Source organism: Chelonia mydas, chromosome 13, assembly GCF_015237465.2.
Source record: "Chelonia mydas isolate rCheMyd1 chromosome 13, rCheMyd1.pri.v2, whole genome shotgun sequence".
NCBI classification, from domain to species: domain Eukaryota; kingdom Metazoa; phylum Chordata; order Testudines; family Cheloniidae; genus Chelonia; species Chelonia mydas.
The window spans coordinates 39,474,045-39,485,384 of record NC_051253.2 but is presented as its reverse complement, the minus strand read 5'-3'; the positions used below and the strand labels follow the sequence as shown (position 1 = coordinate 39,485,384).

General features: G+C 48.7%; 1 protein-coding gene and 1 gene segment (V, D, J or C); both read left to right on the top strand.

Moving 5' to 3' along the window:
• The first annotated feature begins 4,028 nt into the window (after positions 1-4,028).
• On the top strand, positions 4,029-8,733 carry LOC102935775 (T cell receptor alpha variable 41). Of its 3 annotated transcripts, none has more exons than XR_006285586.1 (2): positions 4,029-4,202; positions 4,776-5,139. XR_006285586.1 is itself a non-coding variant. In XM_043527498.1 (2 exons), exons 1-2 carry the CDS (start codon positions 4,157-4,159, stop codon positions 8,667-8,669), a joined length of 321 nt encoding a protein of 106 aa, XP_043383433.1. In that variant the 5' UTR covers positions 4,029-4,156; the 3' UTR covers positions 8,670-8,733. The 3 variants fall into 3 exon arrangements, 2 of the variants coding, with proteins under 2 accessions (XP_043383433.1, XP_027685876.3); XM_043527498.1 differs by lacking the exon at positions 4,776-5,139 and adding an exon at positions 8,395-8,733; XM_027830075.3 differs by lacking the exons at positions 4,029-4,202; positions 4,776-5,139 and adding exons at positions 7,906-7,970; positions 8,395-8,733.
• Positions 8,734-9,638: 905 nt separating this feature from the next.
• On the top strand, positions 9,639-10,753 carry LOC119563553. The segment is given in 2 exon segments: positions 9,639-9,990; positions 10,440-10,753. Coding segments are annotated over 2 exon segments (351 nt in total).
• The last annotated feature ends 587 nt before the right edge of the window (positions 10,754-11,340 follow it).

The window sequence follows — 11,340 nt, the reverse complement described above, 5'->3', positions numbered from 1 at the left end:
AAGCTCTGAACAAAGGACTGAATGACCCATCCCAGCTGTGGATGTGCTCCAGAGACTTGACTTAAGCCAGCAGTTTATTCCATCACTGCTACAAGCCTGAACCCAGAACTTTGCCATTACTGTATATAATTGATTTCTTTAACCATTTTTAACTCTCCCCTTTCTTTCTTTCTTTTTATAAATAAACCTTTAGATTTTAGATACTAAAGGATTGGCATCAGCGTGATTTTTGGGTAAGATCTAAGTTATATATTGACCTGGGTGTGTGGCTGGTCCCTTGGGATCAGAAGAACCTATTATTTGATGAGACTGGTTGTAAAGAACCACTCATCTCTGAATCCAGTGTTTTTGGTGGTGATATAAGAACTGGGAAGCCTGAGGAAACTGCCTTTATGTTTTCTTGTTAGCCAACAGGTGAAACAGGAGTTTACTTTTGTGGCTGGTTTGGTATATCTTATAAAAGAATAACCACCAGTTTTGGGTTGTGTTTGTCCTGTTTCTCAGCAGTTTGTCCTGAATTTGGCATCCTCAGCTGTGACCCACAAAGGCATGATTACATAGGGTCTTTAATCTAGTAGAGCAAGTCAGAATGAGATCCAATGTCAGGAAACTGAACAAACTCAGGCTAGAAATAAGGCAAAAAATTTTCAGAGTGTTTCAGTTACCCATTGCATCAACTTATCAACTGAGGTGCTGGGTTCTTCATCACTTGTATGGTTCAAACCCAGAATGGATTTCTCTTTTTAAAAGACATACTATAGCTCAGCCATAGGGAGCACTGGCTGAAATTCTCTGTCTTGTGTAATACAGGGGAGCAGATCACATGATCATAATGGTCCTTTCTGGCCTTACAAATCCATGAACCTGCTGAATAAATCCCTGGTTGTGAAGGCTGGAATTGTCACAGGCTCCTCATGGTGTGAGGCACCCACATTCTATTGAAACTCAAGGGGGATTTAAGTGCCTAACTCCCCACAGATGAAATTGTGCAGTTGATCAGCAAAAAGGCCTATGCACCACTTAAATCTTAGTTCAACCCTCAGTGCATAATGTACTGTGTGCTAGCCCCTCTGAACAGGGGCAAACACCACTGTATCAAAAGAGGTGTTTAGGCAGAACTGAAAAAAGTACATCCCAGAGTTATACTGATACTGGAATTTTCAAAGGATGGTCAAATCCCATTGAAATTAAAAGGGATTTGGGCACCTAATTCTCTTAGTCTGCTTTGGAAATCCCATCCTGCATGCCCAATCCCCATTAATTTTAGGTGTTAATTAACCTGCCTACCGTTAGGCAGTCTTCACAGTTGCAGCCTGCATTTTCAACTCACAAGGAAATATAAGATGGATTGAAAGTAGAAGAGTCCCCATAACTCAAAACCAAAAGTGAAAGAATAGAACTGTTTGAAGGCCCAGTGTGTTTATTTATACAGAAAATTTAATAAAAGTGTGACCTGTCCTTGTCTGGAAGGAAATAGCAGGTTTGTGCTCAAGTGCTGCCACCTAATGGCCATTTCATCCAGTGTTCACATCTACAGAAAAATGGTATAAAATTGTCCTGAAGTTTTCCACCACTGTTCTACTAGCCTGATGTCAAACATCAGTGTACATCCTCATGTCATCCAGGACATGTGACCTGTAATTTAGAAATATAACCCAGTATATTCTGGACACATCCACTCATCCACATAAAATTCACTCATACAATCAAACTTAAACACATCAAATTTACTCTCACGTACTCACACAGTCATTCACAAACACCCACATTCCAGCCTCCACAATGTTCACCATCCTGGCCTGAAGACATTCTATCTCAGCTGAGGCTTCTGGAATAGTCCCTGTGGATCTGCTTTAAGTTAGGTGTCTATGCCGGGGTTGCAGAGCTGTATGAAGGCGGTTTATCTAGGTGCCTAGCAAGCAGAGGCAGAGATGAGACAGGCAGCCAGTGTATCTCAGTGCCTTGAATGTCTCAGGTGTCAAGAAATTAACACCACTCAACTGAGAGCCATGAGGCTGAAACCCCCCTTGGTTTCTTCTACTGTAAGTTTCTGCTCAGAATACTCTGGCCTCTTCCAATCCAGCTGCTTTGCTTGTGGGTCGTTGAATCAGAAATGGTTGAAGCAGCATTTGATTCCATTTACAGCTTTGTTTGAGTAAGAGGTACTGCACACAAAGAGAGAGGGGGCTGCCAGCTGGACATGTCACTGTTGTATTTCAGTATTTGTAGTGATTTGGAGCATTTGTTAGCATTGCTTACCTCCTTTTTTCAAGATTTCAGAAGAGCATCAAGATAGAGAGACGGAAAGATATGGAAACTGCATTTTACAACAGATTGATGTATAGATAGATGATGAAGAGGGAAGGACAGATAGATATGGATCAATTGGAGAATTAAGAACTTAGAGTCAACAGAAGAAAGAAAGGTAAATAGATACAAAGATAGACATAAGAACATAAGAACGGCCATACTGGGTCAGACCAAAGGTCCATCTAGCCCAGTATCCTGTCTTCTCACAGTGGCCAATGCCAGGTGCTTCAGGGGGAATGAATGGAACAGGTAAACATCAAATGATCCATTCTCTGTCGCCCAGTTGCAGCTTCTGGCTGACAAACAGACATTAGGTTAAACAGGTACTGTAACACTCTGATATACATCGTTTTAATTGCTATCATTGTATTTCCCTGCAGCCTCCTGCTGTGAGGCCCAGTTGGTTCAGAGACCTGAGTCACTGGTTGTTCAGGAAGGCGACATCTCCACTGTGACCTGTACTTACACCAGCGCTTACCAAACCTTCTTGTGGTACCAGCAACTCCCCCCGGAGAGGGCTAGGCCCCCAGTGACTGTCAATGCTAGGGAGACAGCCACTGATGGGTGGTTCATGGGCGAGCACCTGGAGGATTTGAAAAGCAGCTCTCGGCACAGCTCAGACTCCCAGCTGGGGGACTCAGGCCCCTACTTGTGTGGGATGGAGGCACAACGACCCAAGCTGGGCTTAGCGTAAAAACCCTCATCCTCTGCAAAGCAGCTTGGTGGGGGAGATGCAGGCACAGAGGTCCCCAGCTGGTGTGAATGCATCATAGCTCAGCTGGAGTCAATGGGCCAGATCCTCAGCTGGTGTATATAGACACAGAGAAAATCCCTGCCCCCAAGATCTCACAAGCTATAGGGGCTAGAGAGAGAAAGGCAGAAAGTGGAAAGAGAGTCAAAGGGAGGGGGAGGGAAAGAACCTAGCAGCCCTGAACCCCATTCCAGCTGGTTATGCACCAGACCACTCTGCTTATCAAATACGGTGATTTTATTGGCACCCCTGTGGGTTTACATTCACTGACGTAACCAGATATAGGGCTGGGAGTCCCTAGTGCTGTTCTTTCCCGCTTGACACTCCTTAAAACCTATGGCCACACACATTAAAAGCAACGGGTTAATCCTGGAGGGGAACTTTTCTTTAGGAAATGGAATTTTACAGGGAAAAGTCCCTTCTCTGGACCACCTGGCATCATCCACCTTTTGCAGCCATGGAAGAATCCACCGGCAGCGAAGGGGAAAGTGCCCCCAGCTTTTGGGAAGTGCAGCTCCCTTGGGACAGAGATGATGGGTCAGTTTCTGGCTGGCCCTGGGTCTGGCTGCGGTTCGGGCTGTTCTCCTCCAGAAGGCACCGCAGCACAGTCAGCGTGGCTCTCCATAGACAGGGCGCACCAGTTTATTCCAGCCTCTGCTGTCCCGTGGTCGAGTTCTCCTGCCAGCCCCTCATACGTGGTGAGGCATGCGGGGGGCTCAGCCAGGGGCGCTGGAACAATGTGTACAGTGGGGTGCTGAGAACCATTGACCCAAACTGTAAACCCTGGATCTGATGGAAACCACTTCAAGCCAGGGGGTGCAGCAGCCCCCGCTCTCCCCCCAGCGCCCTTAGTTCCAGCACCTGTGGGCTCAGCGGCAGGGCAGGTATTGAGGGGAGGGGAGGCTCATGCTTGGCCCCACCTCCAGCTGTGACATCACTGCCTGATGTCTAACCGTCACCATTCAGACACCGGCTCTCTCGCCTCCCTCGGCCCAGGGCTGCAGGTGGAGGAGAAGAGCTGCCGCCTGGGTGACTCCCAGGCTGGCTGGAGAGAAAAGCGGCAGCGCCCTGCAGAAGAGCCGAGACACTGGGGGGATGGTCACGATCCCAGGCTCAGCCATTGTGCTGATTTGGCTTTTCAGTGAGTAAAATTCCAAATCCCATTTCTGAAAGATTCTCCACATGCCTCCCCCTTCATTACTGGTGCCGAGAGATTAAACAGACCTTCCTCCTCCTCCTCCTCCTCCTCCTCCTCTGCAATAAGGGATGCTCTCAGGCAAGGATTTAGATGCCTAAATCCCACTGGAATTGAATTTCAATGAATCTGGGGGCCTAAATAAAGAGGAAGGTGATCTGTTCTCTATGGCCACAGATGGCAGGGCAAGAAGTAAGTGGTTTAGTCTGCAGGAAGCGAGATTTAGATTAGATGTTAGGAAAACCTTTCTAACTATAAGGAGAGTTGAGCTCCGGACACGTTAAGTAGGGAGGCTGTGGAATCCCCATCGTTGGAGGGTTTGAAGATCAGGTTAGACAAACACCTGTCAGGGGTGGTCTCATGGCCGGGGGGAAGCACTGCATGACCTCTTGAGGTCAGCCTGACATTTCTGTGATTCCATGAAATCCCCGCAGATCCTTAAAAAATCCTAGAACAAAGAACTCCCCTCAGTGACAGCATCCTCCGACTAACCTCTCTTTCCCCCTCTCCTTGTGCCAGGCTCCAGCATGGAAGATGCTGTAACTCAGACCCAGCCTTCAGTGTCAGGGGTGGAGCGTGAGTCCGTTTCCCTGGACTGCACTTATGAAACTGTGGCGAGCAGTTATATTTTTTATTGGTACAAACAGCTGCCCAGGGAAAAGGTTATTTTCCTTTCTTGGCAACATTCTGGAGGAGAAAAGACAAATGAGGCAGGAGAGAGATTTTTTTTCAATTTGGAGAAATCCAAAAGCTCCGTCAGTATGAGGATCACAGAGCTGGAGTTGGGGGACGCGGCCATGTACTTCTGCGCTTTCAGTAGAGACACACACAATGTTGAAATTCATAGGGAGCCCTGAACAAAAACTGACACCTCTCCAACTACTGTAAGAAACTGACTCTTGCAAGTGAAGTTAGGAGGCGAGCATGGGCAGGAAATGGGTGGGGGTGGGGGCTGGGGAGAGGGCTATGAAGTGGGGTGAGACCTACCACAGCTGTGTTCCTGGAGATGAAAACCTCTTCCTGATTTCTGGGAAAAGGGGGCACCACAATGGTACTCAGAAATTCGCCGCAAAGAGGAGATGGAACAAGACAAAAGCAGAATAAGATCCCATGGCTGGAAGCCGTAGTGAGACAAATTTAGACTAGAAACAAAGTGCACATTTTTAACTGTGAGGGTAATTAAACACTAAAACAACTGATCCAGGGACATGGTGGACTCTTCATCATTTGAAATATTTAAATCATGACTTGGTGTCTCTTCTCTATGTCAACCACAGGCTATGGGCTGGGTGCAGGAATCCCTGAGGATCATTATCTGGCCTGTGTTCATGCAGGAGGTCAGAATAGATGATCACAAAGGTCTCTTCTCACTTTAGGATCCATGCATCAAGCAATCTATTAATATCTCCCTGGGGAGGGGGGTGAAGGTTGGAATGGGTTCCTTGTGGAGTTAGGGACCCTGATTCTATTCAAAACCAATGAGTGCTTGGCATCTAACTCCCTTAGGCTCCTTCGGAAATCCCAGCTGAAATTCCATCCTGGGTTGACACTTAACCCAAGTGACGCTTAACCCTCACTTCTGCCTTCAATTTATGGACTTAATTGTGACCTGGGCCTCGCACTGGCCCCTCTGCACCGGGGCAAACATCACCATATGGTCAGAAGAGCTCAGTTATTCCTGGAAAGAGAGTTCCCAAATTTATACTGAGGCTGGCATTCTCAAAAAGGCCTAGACGATTTAGAGGATCAACTTCCATTGAAATTCAATAGGATTTGGGCATCTAATTCCCTTAGGCTGCTTTGGAAATGTGGATGCTCAATCTGCATGAATTTTAATGGGAATCGGGCATCTAATTCCCTTAGGCTGGTTTCAAACTCTCAGCCTGTGCTTTCAAGTCACAAGGAACTATAAAATGCATTGAAAGTGGACAGTTCCCCATCACCTAAAACCGAGAGCGAAATAACCGAGCTGCCTCAGGCCCTGCTGGGTTGATCTGAAAAGAAAATGTGATAAAAATGGGGCAAACCCCGGGCTGAAAGCAAACAACAGGCTTGTGATCATGTGCTGCCACCTGGCGGCCATTTCGTTCCAATTTGACAGCTGCAGGAATTAATGGAAAATGGTGCAGGAGTTTTCCACCACTGTTTTACTATTAAATATAAAGGCACATCCTCGATACAGCCTGGGCATTGAAATGTTGTTTAGACACACAACTACTTATGTATTTTACAGACAGACAGACAGACACACATGCATGTTCCACTCTCTCTCTCGCCTTCTCTCTCTGTCACACACACACACACACATTCATATGTATGTGAACTTACAGTTCACACACACACAAAGCCACTCACACCAGAATCACATATATACTGAAGTTGCTCTTACATACATCAGACACCCACAGTCACTCACACACACACACACACCTCAAATTCTCTCACTCATACATTCACAGTGACACTCTCACACACACAAACTAGCACATGTACCAAACTCACGTGCAGATCAAACACAAATGCACACTCCCTAAGTTTCAAACACAACAAACTCACTCTGCTCTCACTGCACGAGGTAGCTGCCTGAGTCCCCCAGCTGGAAGTCGGTGATGTGCAGAGGGCTGCATTTCCCATCTTCCAGGGGCTGCCCCACGAACCGCTGCTCGGTAGCGTTCTCCTGAGGGCTCATGGGCAGCAGGTTAGGAACCCATGTTCTGTTGAATTCAAGGTTGGGATTGCCAAAGAGAGCTATAGGATCTAGGTAGCCAAACTTCACTGAAATTCAACAGGACATCGGTTCCCAACTCCCTTTGGTTCCTTTGAAAATCCCAGGCTAAATCCATTCATGTCTGTGGGGTGCTGAGATACTGCAGGGGTTGGGTCAAGGGGGAGACAAAAGCACGCAGGTAGCTTTTAAAGTATTTTCAAATGAACCTAAGGGAATTAGGTGCTCAGAACCCAGTAGAATGCAAGGGAAATTGGGCTATGAATTCCCTCAGAAATCTTTGACCATTCCAGCCTAAAACTGCCTGCATTAGGTATTTCTCTGACCATATTACCACAGTGTCTACCCACCTTACAATCTTCACTTTACTTGTCCATACAACACCCCTGCGAGGTGGGAAAGTTACCCCCATTTTATGGCTGGGGGTCTGATGAACAGAAGGGCATATTTTTAAAGGTCTTAGGTACCTGGTGAGATTTTTCAGAAGTGCCTCAGTGCCAAACACCCTTTGAAATCAGTGGGTGTTAGGGTTCCTGGGTGTGTCTGAAAACCCCACTAGCCATTCCTTTAAAAATATGGCCCTGAGTGACTTTCCCAATTCCCAAAGCTCCGAGAATGTCTGTGGTGGAGGAAGGACTCGAACCCAGGCCTTGGCTAACATTACAGCCACTGGACCCTCCTGCCTCATCGCAGCGGGTGCTGTTGAGATACTGCCAAGGAAGCCCCTCATGCTGGGTGCCTTTGTCTACGCTGGGGGTGTACAGCTCCGAGAGGGCAGCTGAGCTTGTGCAGGAGCAAGCTGAGGCCGCCACAGGACCCTAGGCTGGGGGGTGTCACATGCTGTGTCTGAGGAGAAAAGAAAAATCAGGCCGAGATGAGCCAGGCACCATTGCACCTCAGTGCCCGGCTGCTACCGGTCTCAGAAATTCACCTCACCCCTCTGGGAATCATGAGGCTGCAAATCCCCTGGGTCTTTCTTCCTTTGCACTGTAAGTTTCTGCTCAGAACACTCTGGGCTCCTCCAAGGCAGCTGCTTCGCTTGTCGGACATTGAGGCAGAAATGACTGGAGACGTATTTGATTCAGTTCCCTGCTCTGTTTGATTCAGAGTTACACCACCTATATATGGGAAAGGGGGCTGCCAATGGGACACACTCCGTGTCTGATCTGTTTACAGAGTCATCTTGTCCCTGTTTTCTTTGTTAGCATTTCTTGCCTCTTTTCAGACTGGGGAAGATTCTAGGTGGAGAGAGAAAGGGTGCATGGGTCCATGGATGGACGGAAAGGTGCTTCAGAGGGAAGGATAGGGAGATAGCACATAGGGAAGAATGGTCAGATAGGTAGACAGGCAAAGTAACACACTCTCACCTACACTTGAATGCTACATTTCAACTGTTCTTTTGTTTCCCTTCAGTCTCCTGCTGCGAAGCCCAAGTGGATCAGAGCCCCCAGTCGCTGGTTACTGGGGAAGGGGAGGTTGTCACCCTGTCCTGCGCGTTCACCACCAAGTACCAAACCTTCCACTGGTACCAGCAGCTCCCTGGGCGAGGCCTGACCTACCTGCTGGCCTTGAGCCCTCAGGAGAATGCTACCGAGCAGCGGTTTGTGGGGCAGCTCCTGGAAGATGGGAAACGCAGCCCTCTGCACATCACCAGCTCCCAGCGGGGGGACTCAGGCAGCTACCTCTGAGCAGTGAGAGCAGAGTGACACAGGCAGAGCGGGGCTCAGGGCAAAAACCCTCATCCTCTGACAGGCAGCTGGGCCGAGGAGCTGCAGGGACGGATCCCCAGCTGGTGTAAAGTGGCTGTTGCTCCACTGGAGTCACTGAATCAGACCCCCAGCTGGTGCAAATCAGCAATATCTTTGTTGCCGGCACAGAGTGCCCGAGGCAAGCAACAGCTGGGTTCGTTGCCTGGTGTGCGTCGCACCAATGACCACAACGGGGTGGAGAAGCAGAGAGATTTATTTGGTGCTCCAAATAGGGCGCAGGGAGACTGAGCTGTCTCAAATCCTGCAGTCCCACATGCAGATTCCAGTATACATTTTATACCTTTTCCTACTTCACTACACAAGCTTATGCAACCAATTACCTGTTGCCCCGTACAATACCATAGCCAATCAGCTAAAGCAGCCAGTTGTGTTTTTCCTCAGTAGCATTGCCCGAGCCTTGCCTTATTTGGTCTTATTTGTTACTAGTTTTTGCTAAATATTTCTGCCTTATCTATCTGTTTCCCAGGCCGAAGCTGGCCTTGGCTGGCGAGCTGTGTGCAAACCTGTCTGTTTGTGTGCTAGCTTCCTCAGTGTTATGCAGGATCACAGAGGGTTCAAGAAGCAAAGGGGCCTTGGTTTATCCGGGCCTAGAGCAGGAGGGCTTCATCGACACTCGTGGTCTTCCACCCTCCCGAGTTACCTAGTGTAGAGCCCAGTGTCCCCAACATCTTCATTTACATCACTGGGCCAGATCCTCATCTGGTGCGACTCAGACGCTCTCAATTGCAGCTAATGGGGCAGGTCCTCAGGGGGTGTAAATCAGCGGTAACTCCATTGGAGTAAAGGGGTGAAGTGGTGCGTGGTTCTGTATCATTCCTACCATCTTCGAGCTGGGATTCCCCTGAAGCCAAGAATTTCCCCGCACCCTCCCTTCTCTAACCGGACAGCAGATGGCGCTAGAGTGCTCACCCTCCTCCCCTGCAGACCCTGGTTAATTCCCACAGCCTGAGGTCCGGGCTGTCCTCAATGTACCCAGCCCAGCCCAGTTCACAGAGCTGCTGTTCCTCCCCGGGGCACACAATGAAACAGCAGCCTCTGTAGGCGGAGAATCCTGCCCCTTGAGAAGGCTGAAACCTGAGGGGAGGGAGAATTCTCATTTCCGCTTGTCTCCTGCAGACCTTCCAAGGATTGACTCTGCCTCGGTATATTCCTCTGCAAGGGAGAGAAGAAACGGAGCTCACCATGGCCTCAGGGAGTGGAACTGCTCTGTGGAGCCTTCTCCTCACCTTTGCTTTTCTCTGTGAGTGAACCAAATATTTTCTCGTTCTAAAGGGTAAAAAGATGCAAACTCTTGGGAGTCAGTGAAGGGCAAATTCTCTTAGATCTTCATTCCTCTCTCTCTATATATATCTTAGCTATCTATCTAAGAGCTACTGCACCCATGCCAATGGGACATATCTCAGCCTCTGATCTATTTGGACAGTAATTTGGTTTGGAGTTATTTGTTAGACTTTCTTGTCCTGATATTTTAAGATTCAGGGAGAGAACAGAACTACATAAACAGATGTTGATGGAAGGATTTATATCTATCTATCTATAGACATGTAGATACAGATACTGGGGCTGGAACAAAAGAAGGATGGACGGAGGCTGCAGACGGAAGGCTGGATAGATACAGCCATAGAAAAACAGGCAATGTGACATTCTCATATTCCTCATGTTACCTGCTACTATTTTGTTTCCCTCCAGTCTCCTGCTGCGAAGCCCAAGTGGTTCAGAGCCCCGAGTGGCTGGTTGCAGGGGAAGGGGAGGTCTCCACCATGTCCTGCTCTTTCACCAGCGCTTACCAAGCCTTCCAGTGGTACCAGCAGCTGCCTGGGCAAGGGCCGACCCACCTGCTGACCACGAGCTCTAATGACAATGTCACTGTGGGGCGGTTCATAGGCGAGCGCCTGGAAAGTGGGAAACGCAGCTCTCTGCACATCACCGGCTCCCAGCCGGGGGACTCAGGCAGCTACCTCTGCGCGGTGGATACACAGTGACACAGGCAGAGCTGGGCTCAGGGCAAAAACCCTCAGCCTCTGACAGGCAGCTTAGGGGAGGAGATGCGGGGACGGATCCTCAGATGGTGTAAAGCTCCAGCGGAGTCAACGGGGCCATATCCTAAGTACACGGGGACTGGAACCCAGGTCTGCAGATCCTGGGACAGCTGTGTGAACAGCGTAAATCCGGAGTCACTCCACATGTCTTGATTGTGGTGACTAGATTACAACAAATCCGAGACATGAGTTCATTTTTTCCCCTTTTCTTCCTATGGGACACTTTCGAAAGGAAAGTTCATTACTAAACATTTCCAGTGGGAAACATATTCCCTTAAGGGAGCCGAATGCAAAATATCTCTGGCTTCAAAGCTGTAAAATCACCTGCGTTTCAATAGCAACAATAAACAAACAAAACTAACCTAGCCCCTCCCCCCACTCTCCTTCCTTCAGAAACCGCGACTCCTCTAGGAAAGTCGGAACAAAGTTTTCTGCTCCCCCGTAACGCCCTGCAGTTCAGACAATAGCCCGGCAGGGGGCGCTGCCGCGCCGACCGGAGAGCTCAGAAACGAGCGCGCTCCCTGGTGTTTCTGGACATCTAGCACCCCCCC

Bases quoted from the DNA above. Each gene is read 5' to 3' on its own strand.
- LOC102935775 (XM_043527498.1), top strand. From the start codon at position 4,157: ATGGTCACGATCCCAGGCTCAGCCATTGTGCTGATTTGGCTTTTCA. The intron at 4,203-8,394 runs GTGAGTAAAATT...GTTTCCCTTCAG, and splicing joins TGTGCTGATTTGGCTTTTCA to TCTCCTGCTGCGAAGCCCAA.